General features: G+C 35.0%; 1 protein-coding gene across 1 annotated transcript; it reads right to left on the reverse strand.

Annotated features, from left to right (window-relative positions):
- Window positions 1–2,927: 2,927 nt before the first annotated feature.
- On the reverse strand, window positions 2,928–6,684 carry LOC108692915 (protein charybde-like). Its single transcript, XM_018201490.1, has 4 exons — window positions 6,615–6,684; window positions 4,309–4,492; window positions 3,729–3,884; window positions 2,928–3,327 (listed from the first exon to the last, which is right to left on the reverse strand). The coding sequence occupies exons 1-4, from the start codon at window positions 6,661–6,663 to the stop codon at window positions 3,237–3,239; spliced, it is 480 nt and encodes a 159-aa protein (XP_018056979.1). The 5' UTR covers window positions 6,664–6,684; the 3' UTR covers window positions 2,928–3,236.
- Window positions 6,685–10,920: the final 4,236 nt, after the last annotated feature.

The following is a 10,920-nucleotide window of genomic DNA, read 5'->3' on the forward strand; positions in this document are numbered from 1 at the left end:
ACACACGAGGTTACATAACCGAAATCCTTTACTAAAAAATATTAGTTAATTGTACACATTAATAACGAAATTACAAGAAACAAATTTTAAAATAGAATTACAGAGCGTATGAAAAAGATTAGATTCTTTTTCAATAAAAATTATAATTTATTTTAACGTATAAAATAAAATATATACAAATAAATCTTTTCATACAGTTTTTTTTCTCTTAAACAGTGAATTTCCTTGCAACATCGGTTTTTTGCTTCGCCGATTTTGAAAGAGACAGCTTCACATTATCACAAAAAAACCCGAGTTCAATCTAATTCCATTGAGTCTCGTTGCGATACGCATCCTATTGTAATTCAGTTCGTAAAAGGAAACCTCACTTTCTGATATAAATATTCGATTTACCGGTTAAAGCGTCGCCACCCTTTGTAACCACGAAGAGGTTTTCAATTTCAATGTACTTTTTCTCTCTTGTGCGCGAAGGTAAAACGGAAGGGATTGGTTATCCCTACGCAACTCGTTTCTCTCGACCCCGCGAAGAAAACTTTATATATGAGCGTCTTTAATCTAAATCCTAACGATAATCACACACTTGCTTCTTTCTCTTAATCACTTCGTAATTCTTAATATCACAATACCGCCACTAAGGTCTTTAATTCGCACTATGACGAAAAGCGACCGAAGCAAAGTAAAAAAAAACAGAACGAAAAAAAGGGTAAAGAAGTAAAAAAAATCTAGACACAAAGAAAACACGAACAGATATTAACCACAACGTAAGTAGTAGTACGTACGGTAGTCAACGAATAATAATATAATAACATAACAAATTGAAGCGAAGATTGTGAACAATAATTTAATAGCAGAACGTTAATCCTCTCTCTAATCTTTCGTCCCTTTCAACGTTAAACAGCAAAGACGAGCTCATTTCGTCATTGTTTCTCTGTGAAAATCTATTTGAAGCTACAGAGTTAAAGCGATACAATTTCAAGATGGATCATCTCTCAGATTACACCGAGAAATATATAGTTCAACTATCTAGCTTAGTGGATATATAATTATGCCATTAGTCTGCATATGATTTTACACAATTTTAACTATCCGTTAGACAGTAAGATTGATTTTTATCACTTAATGTAATAAGTTTAAGATATATTTTGAAGTGTTAGAAATTGTACCGCTTTACTCTATTTCGTTAAAGGTTCTTCTCTTAGTCCCGCAAACTAAACGAAACATCTGTGACGAATTTCATAAGTTTTGAATTTTTCACAGAATTCATCGAAATAATTTCATACCTCGCAGAACCAAAAATCTCAAAACGCGAAATATTTAAATTTAACTGAAACAAAATATTACGCACTAACAATATAGAAGGCGAAAGCGTATTGCTTTGCGCCGACAAATTCGATGGCTTAAATTACTGTCGAGACGAATCACCCGGTAATGAGACAAATATTAATATATTTATTAATGATATCGCAGAAATGATCATCAGCATCGCGACATCGAGAGAAGATGTTATTATAAAGTAAAGAGATTTTTCATATAGCGACTGTTATGAAGGGAGAAAATGACGAGGGAGAAAGATCGATCGATGGAATGACGGTATGGGCTGAACATCTGTATCATCTACAACAGGATATACAGGATGTCCCAAAAAATGTGCATTATGAGAACATCCTATTAAAATTACTTTTGTTGATTTTTAAGACAAAAATTTTGTTTTCGAAAGTTTGACAGAAAATGTAAAAATTAATTGGAAAATGTGAATTATTATTCGAGTTCTTACGCTTCTCAATGTAAGATACAATTCGATTATATGATTATATATTCGAATTATTCTTATGTTAATATCAATAGTGACTTGATTAATCACAAAATGATAGTCTCTCATTAGGATCTATTTCTCTCTGGGACTATCCTGCAAGATATCCATAAAAAGTTGCTATTTGGAGAATATGCTGTCACATATTATTCCAGCATAATCATTTCACATTTCACAATGAAAAATGGACAATGTGTGCTCATCCGTGAGAGACACACATACACGAACTTCGAAGGATCACTAAACATCCGACGCCACTAATAGCTACCTGACTATGATTAATCAGTAAAACGCGCTCTAAAAACTAATTATACTTGCTACGTATCACGTGAAATTTGTTACAAGTCTTATAATCACATATCCTCTTCAAGAACGAAGATGCGAGAGACCACCTCCTCGCGATATAAGATCTACCACTATTAGAACTTGTCTCGCGCGCTATCACAATTATCGAACGCGTAATAGGCCTCTCCTTGAATACAGTATTGCATGGTGACAGCAAAACAAAAAAGCGATGATGTTGTCATTAACCCTTTAACTAACTCGCCATTCAACAGTGAAAACATGTTAGATTCATCCTTATCGTTACAATACTTCTAACTCCAAATCTAGATCCCTAGATTTTGGAAAGCTTAAATTCTACGATCCTCAACTCCCAATGATCTTCAAATTCTACATACCTTATAAACTAGCTTTGCAAATATTTTTTTAATTCTAGCGTCCTTCGAATCTAATTGTTTACTTATTTTCTGGATTACAATTAAATATAATTCAACTGAATTCTTTAATCCCTGATTAATCTTATAGATTGAAATATCTGGATTTTTGTTCGTGTTAGATCCAATTTTTTTTAAACTAGAACTTAGATATGGATCATGGTGGACATATAGATTCTTCAACTTTTAGATCTATGCATCATTAGATCTTGGATGCGAGATCTAACTTTTCGTAAATCTGTTGCGTTCAAACTGCAACTATTTTTACACTGTAAAGCAGCATTTCTACGAACTATTTCTTTTCTTTACACATCCATTGAATAAATTCTAACATACAGATCAATCTCAGTCCTGCACTTGTACGTGCAAGTACCTTTATTCAAAAAGTTTCTACTGTTTCTTGTAAGTGAAATGTGTCATTTATATAGAAAATTCAAATGTAATTTCCAAGTTAAAGGGTTAAATGCAACACCTCGCATGATCGCGACCATGATACGCAAATTTTACAGTGTGCCATTACAACGACGAAATCTAACCTCAGGTCCTCTGTTTCCGCCGTCTTAGTTTTTTTTTCTTTCCTGGTCTTCGATATTGTATGAATTTGGCCAACGCCTATAGGGCAATTAACTGACAAAAATGGCCGCACCCGTTTAGGCAAAACGGATGATCGTTACAATGTGCAAAACTCCGGTATGTGATCCCGAGATACTTCAATGAGATTGCTGGAAAGACCTGTAGAGTTTCTTTTTTTGCAAAGTAAAATCCCTACTGATCATGATGGTACCGCCACGTGTGAGATTTCTGGAAAAAAAACAACAAATCGTTTTAAGTTTCCTTACATCAAACAATCACACCTAATCGCATTATCTACAAAATGTATATTTTGCAACGCGAAGTTTGTGGAAACGAAAAAGCTGAGTGGATAAAAATTATTCAGATACGATCTAATCATACAATCTAAGTGAAGGCGGCTTTGCAATTCATGTTATCGAAGTAAATATGTAAATAAAAACAGCTAATTATAAAATATAATAAAAGAATCTAGAATATTATCTAGAGTATTATCTCAGTCTGAAGATAGTCAAACAAAAGAATGAGCTAAATAATTTTATATAAAATTAAGTTTACAACACACAAGTAATTTAAAATGATTTAAATCAGATTCTAATTGCAAGATTCTCCTTTATTAAATCTATACTCACTTTAAGAATTGAGGCAGCAGCATATGCCAGGACGTGTGGTCCTGTTTCAACGTGAGATAGAGCTCGAATGTCGACACAGTACTGGGATCGCACTGTATTCTCGACAGTTTGCGGCACATGCTGTCCGTTTCGAAGCTGATGAACAACGTACAGCCTCTGAAACAAGCAAACATCAATTTTTCAAAGATATTGAAAATTTAGACAACATATCAATTTATTCTGGAAAAGCATTTATAGCAATAACGAATCGAGATACTCGAGGAAAGTTTACACACTTTTATTTTTAGCATCGATCTTTTTAATAACCGAATAAAACTATTAAAAAATATGAAAAAAAATATAATTCAATCAAATTTTCATTGGAAAAAAAATCGCTTCAAATATTTTATACAATTAATGATATTTCCTATAACATTACTCGCGAAAAAAAAAACAATTTGGAGAAAAGTTTTTCCACATTTTCCAGATGGACACTTGTTGCGCGAAATAATATTTATCTGGATTCGCGGATCGTATTGATTTAATCGAATCACTTGAGAAAGGGAAGGGTTATTTCGGCAACATGGAAAATTCTACTTACCGAAGGCCGCAGGGCTCATTCTCTGCCATCGTAAGTACATCTTTGGCTATCTTGGGCAGCAAATCGGCAGGTAGCAGAACCTCGCCGCAAGCCAGCTGGGCGTGTTTAGCCCTTCTGAGTTCAACCTCCAGCCTCTTCGCCAACGCCTGACAGGCACCGTCCAATTCGTCCGTCTCGTTTCCAGCTGTAACAATTAATTAAACGAAATTAAGCGCGTGCGCTCTCTCAGCCTCCCAGTGAATAAACTAGTTAAAGCGGTCAATTGAAAAGAAAGTGGCAGATCACTTTTTCTTCTATTTTCAAGCTTCAACACACAGACAGCTCAACAGTCATTCTCCCAATTAACTTCAAAACCTAAATGAAATTAATTTGAACTAATTGTCTCGTTAATGCAAATTAAACAATTAAATTACATATTTAAGATAAATAATAGTATATCCTAAAAAACGAATTATTATCCTAAATAACAATTCTTTTAGTTAATAAAATAAAAATTATTATTTAAGATAATAATTCGTAATTTAATTGTCTCACGAATTTTCGCCCAAAAAATGTCATAATAAAATATGTGAAAAGTATAATAGCCTTCTATTTAATATCTTCCGAGATAAAAAGTAGGAACTGACATAATCTTAGGTATTAACAAATCAACCGATATCGGATGTAATCGAAAGTCACAGGCGAAATGAAAAAACATATTTTGTTTCTCGATGATGATTCACGTTATCTGCCATTCCATCTAAATATAATCCGAACTCAAATGTAATTTTAATCAGTGTTTCTTGTTTCCGCAAGTAGATTCTAGATATTAGCTAATTTTACGCTCGCATTAACTTGATCGCAGCATATAATCTCGATTAATCGAGCGATGAGATCATCGTTTTATTATTTAAAACCGACGTCTGTATAACATAACAAAGAACAGTCGTTAGGAGCGAGGACACAACCAACGTCGAGTCTCCCACCTTGCCATGCATTTTTTTACTCAATGCGTGATCGTCGAAAAAATATCTAAACTGTAACATTTCTTTTTTTTTTCTATTGCTTATTTCTACCTAATATGGATTAGTTAGTTTTAATCTACTTTTTATCAAACTATAGCAATGTCCTGCTCATTAATTTACAAATATGAAATAAATCTATTATTTAATAAATAAATTTATTCATTTTTTTGCCTCAATTTTGATAAATTATTTATTTTATTATTGCTCTTTTCTAGTTCGGTTTAACTTATTTTTTTATGAAATTATAGTGATGTTCTGTTAATTTAAGTAATATGAAATAAATTTATTATTTAATAAATCTTGTCATTTTTGGCCTTAGTTGATAAATTTATTTATTACTCTTTTCTAGTTCTAATTATTTTCTAAGAATTTTTTTCTGCTCCTAAAAATTCGAAAGAAAGTAAGTCAAATTTAGATTAAAGTTAATCTACATTGATAGAAATAGATGTATGTCGATCACTCGGTCGATTCTATCTCGAGCCTGCCTCGACCATTGTTTCTAGCGGCCGGCGAAGAGGTAAGCTCGTACGAACTCGTTTGACCTCGATTTTTTTTTATCTATCTTGTCACGCATAACAAAAATCACAATCGTTCTATGCCACTTGGACAATCAACTCTTCCGTTTTGTGTTCTAACATTTCTGAAACTATTACTGGAGCTCTCGTTTTTATCATCAAAACTGCTGAAATCGAAAATAAAAAAATCTCACAATAAAGCGATTTATAAAATATGATCGATTGCCTAATAAAAGAAATACATGCACGTTATAGTTTTTGCATTATTAACTGACGAAATCTTGTTTGTATTCTATAACGATCCGAAAAAGCAATTAAAACTGAACTCTCTTTGTGTCCGTTAATCCGTATTTATTTACCGGACGATCGAAAGCGCTAAATTTTAGGAAAATTCCATTTATAAACACCGAAGACTAGAAGTGGAAAGCTAAACGAAGAACAATCGAGGAACATGGAAAAACGACAGCGAAGGGCATCCCCTCCCCCTCGTACGATCGGAAGATCGACGCTGACGCAACTATAATTCGACGTTTCACCGGTAAATTTTGCCGGTGTGCCTTGAAATTGAATCCTCGTCCGTATTAAGAAATCGGAGTAAATTTTTCGAGCGATACAGCCGACGAAACGTCGCGAAAGCAAAAATCAGCTGATTGCGGCCGGCGTTGTCAGCTGAGAACAACGGTTCGATGGAGGAGAAAACGGAGAGGCCGACAATTGAAGCGCGAGAACGGAGGAATTAAAGGGAAACCGGCGTCGCGAGACAGCCGTTACATCTGTACGCACTCACCTCGGGTGTTGCTGAAGTCCACATTGACAGGACACGGCAGGACCTCCATGATTTCGCGAGAAAGTCTTGTAGCGGCGGACGCACAATGGACACGGCTTTCTCGTCGGCCTTGCCGGACGGCAGCGCGATTTTCCTCGAGAAAGAGATGTCGATGGTGAACGATGGACGAAGCTATTGGAAACGCGAGAAAAGCGGTCACGGGGAACAGATTGACGACGGACAATCGGCGACCGGATTCGTAACACCGAAAGCTTTCACCGGAGCGATAGCGAATCGAGAGCTCTTGACAAAGATCTACAGCAAATTCACCCTTTCGACTGATCGGCCGCCGGTCGCTGACGCGACTTTTATACGGGCGATCCCACCTCGAGGATACTCCGCCATTCCCTTCACTTCACGTCGCCTATGGTCGACCGCCTAGCAACATCGCCTACGTGACGTTTCGGCAGTACGTTCGCACTTCGGCTATTTCCGGCGATACTCGCGCCGGCCTTCGGTCACGCTCGGCACCCCGACCGAGCGAGAGCGTGCGAGAACGTGCGAGTGCGATCCTCTTCGGTTCGGAGGGGATCTATCCGCTGTTGCCGCCGGTGACGACGGTACATCGAGTTTTTTTTCACCCACGATGCTCGTTTTGTTTTTCTTCTCTTTCTCCCTCCCCTTTTCTCTGTCTTTCTCTCTCTCTCTCTCTCTCTCTCTTTCTCTCTTGCCTACTCTCATCTCTCGTCGACGTGCATTACGTCGCGTAACCTTTTATCGCGGCTTTTAACGCCGCGACGAGACGCGCGTATTAAACCGCAGGTGAAATTACTGCCCTTCGCTCGGTAGCGGGTTTTTTAAGCGTAGGCGATTTGGATAAAAATCGAGAGATCCGCGCTCCTGATGTAAAAAGACGAAGAGCGTACATACACACCTCCTTTCTGGCTGCATCCCGGAGGGGAGAAAAACCTGTTTTAGAAATTCAGAATGAGGTGTTGTGTTTTGCTGTGAGGCGCGGGATCAGCTGACCCTGGCTGTAGCGAAGGTTATGATAAAAAGTTGTCACGACAGAATCACGATTTTAAAAAAAAAAAATCTTTTGACAAGAATTTTCGATAAAAAACTTATTTAAGGACGTAGACAAATGACAAATCAAAGAGAAAATATAAAACTCGCAACAGCTAATTGTGATAACTGCGCATTGCGAAGGATTTCCAAATTGTTAAGAATCACAGTTTTAAAGTCTTTTTGTGACGAGAATTTCGATAAGAAGCTCATATGATCAGATCTTAAAGATGTAAAACGATGAATCAAAAAGAAAATACAGAACTCATAAAAACTGATTATAAAAATCACACATTACGTAAGATTTCCGGATTGTGTTAGGAATCAGGATTTAGAAATCTTCTTTTGACAAGAATTTTTATAAGAAACTTATATTTAACGACGTAGATGAATAACAAATCAAAATGGAAATAAAAAACTTATAAAAGCTAATTGTGAAAATCGTACACATTGCGTAAGATTTCTAATTATGTTAAGAATCAGGATTTTAAATAGGTTTTTTTTTAATTTCGAAATTTAAAAAAATTTCAATAAGAAACTTGTATTTAAAGATATAGACGAATGATAAAAAAAAGAAAATGTGGAAAATTCGATATAAAGACATTATAAAAATGAAAACCATACGCATTGCATAAGATTTCTAATTATGTTTAATATTTCCAACCGTTATAGAAATTTAATACTGGCCAATTAATTGCTTATTTTCAGTATTGAAATTACTATTAACAATATTTTAACAATACCCAAAATAAGTGTTTAATTGACCAACAAATTTAAATTTCTATAAGGAAATTGTACTAAGAATCATAATTAAAAAAAAAAAACACAAGAATTTCGATAAGAAATTTATATTTAAGGACTTATATTTAAGAATAACAAATATGAAAAAAATGTATAACCTGATAAAAACTGATTGTGAAAATCATATTGCGTAAGACTTCCAATTGTATTAAGAAGCGCTTGCTCATGGCTATGGTTGATCTAAGTAAGCTCTACTACCGGTCTCACGAAAAGCATTTCGAACGTTGATTCACTCGACACGATATATTTATTTTATCGTCGCATATAAAGAGTACTACTTTTTTAATCGTTAATAGTTTTTTCTTTTTTTTTACTGTATACTCAGAGTGCGCGATTTATCATTACTCCTCTTTTTTTAGACGAGTAATATCTGATTCGACACACCATTCGTGTCGATTTATTTCGATATCACTCTATTTTTCCATAAGTCGCCCAGTCACGTTTGTTACGAAACGGAGAAAATGTTGTTTCCTTTCATCGACGAGAATTATTTTTCGCACATTGACAAATAGGTCGTACGTGATAAGTATCTTTTTTTTTTATCGGCCTCTAATCCGGAGGACACGTTGGATCGCACGCGAGAGGAGGATTTATGTAACGAGAGTTACAAGATTAGCGCGCTCGTGCCGTTTACAAATGCCGTTAGTTTTAATACAAAGACGGTCACGTTCGGACAATAGATCTGACCGAGATGCATTCGGAGTATAAAAGCTTCATATTCGCAAGAGTTACGCGCTCGGGCGAGAAACCGCCGCGATTATGGAAATCGCGGGATGAGAGCTAGAGATAAATGGATTACTGAACGAGAACGTATGTATGACAGAGGAAAAAATTATCTTTTTCTACATCTCGACTTCAAAACAAATTATAAGTAATTCTCTTGGGTGCACTCGAGATAAACGCGTTGAAGATAATAATCTTCCTGTTTTTATTCTCTCTCTCTCTCTCTCTCTCTCTCTCTCTCTCTCTCTCTCTCTCTCTCTCTCTCCTCGATTTATCCGTTATTTCGATATATTTCGCGATTCTTGAAGTGAATTTTAAATTGGAGAATATGAGAAAGCGGCTGAATATTAAACAGGGAATAGAATTATCTTTTTATATATCTCGATTGCAAAACAAATTATAAATGATTCTCTTAGAAGCATTCGAGATAAACGCGTGGAACATAATAATCTTTCTGTTTATTCCTTGATTTATCCGTTATTTCGATATGCTTCGCGATTCTTGAAGTGAATTTTAAATTGACGAAAATGAAAAAACGACTAGGTGCTAAATAGGGAACGAGAAAATAGAATTATCTTTTTATATATATCTCGACTTCAAAACACATTATAAGCGATTCTCTTAGAAGCACTCGAAATAAACGTGTTGAAAATATACTTCCTGTTTATCTGATATTTTTTTCAACTCCATGAATTGACAAAAATATTGAAATAGTGGATAAACTCCTTGTGAATTTTAGATTGACGAATCCGAGAAAGCGACCGAACACGGGAAATACAATAGAAATCTAAGGAATGATGTGAATTTTGATCGGAATTCATTCCGAATAATTCCATAATACATGTCCAGGAAATATATTAAACACGCGAAGGAATAGCGAACACCTGACTCCAAAAGGGTCTTCGTGGATAAAATACTACAGGAGCCCAACAATACCGGTCCTAAGAATCTGTGACAACGCGAAGATTCGAAAACCTGCCTGACAGGTCCGGACGATCTATAATAAATTCAAAGTTCTATGCTGCCAGCGACCCAAAAAATCCGTCGAATGAGATATCCGCAGGTCCAAATCATTGCTGAGGATCAACAAACGTGATCGCATATCATGTTTAAATCCCATACGTATCTATGATGTATGTACATTCTCTCTTATCGCGCGTTTATAAATACAATCACTTAATCGGCATCAGTTGAACGGTATCAGACAGATATAATAATCCGCAGTGTTTGTGAGATGTCGTTTGAAGAGTCCCGAACATAATAGATATAATAATCCTTAAACCTTAATTAGTATTATTTAAATATATATTTATTAAAATTTAGTAAATTTTTTTTTAGTGTAGCAAATTCAACAGTTGTTTTCTTTACTGTTTAAGTATTTCTGAGTGCCATGGTTCTAAAGACTGATAGTATTTTCCACTAGGAAAACTAATATGATATACACATTGACAAGAATATAATTGAATGCAAATTAATTCACATATTTCAGTGTTAATAAATAATTTAAACCTTTTAATTACGTATTCTTTGTTGTCACGATAACGTTAAAAGAATTAAATTATTTATTAACATTAAAAATATCAATTTGCATTCAATTCGTCAGTGTTGCACTAGTTTTCCCAATGGAAAACGCTATGATTATTTGATCTCGCATGATCAAATAATTAAGGATCAATTAAGATAAATCATAATCGAATGTGAGGAAAATGAAGTCTATTATTCTCCTCACATTTGACTG

Source organism: Atta colombica, unplaced genomic scaffold (assembly GCF_001594045.1).
Source record: "Atta colombica isolate Treedump-2 unplaced genomic scaffold, Acol1.0 scaffold83, whole genome shotgun sequence".
In the NCBI taxonomy this organism is placed as follows: Eukaryota; Metazoa; Arthropoda; class Insecta; order Hymenoptera; family Formicidae; genus Atta; species Atta colombica.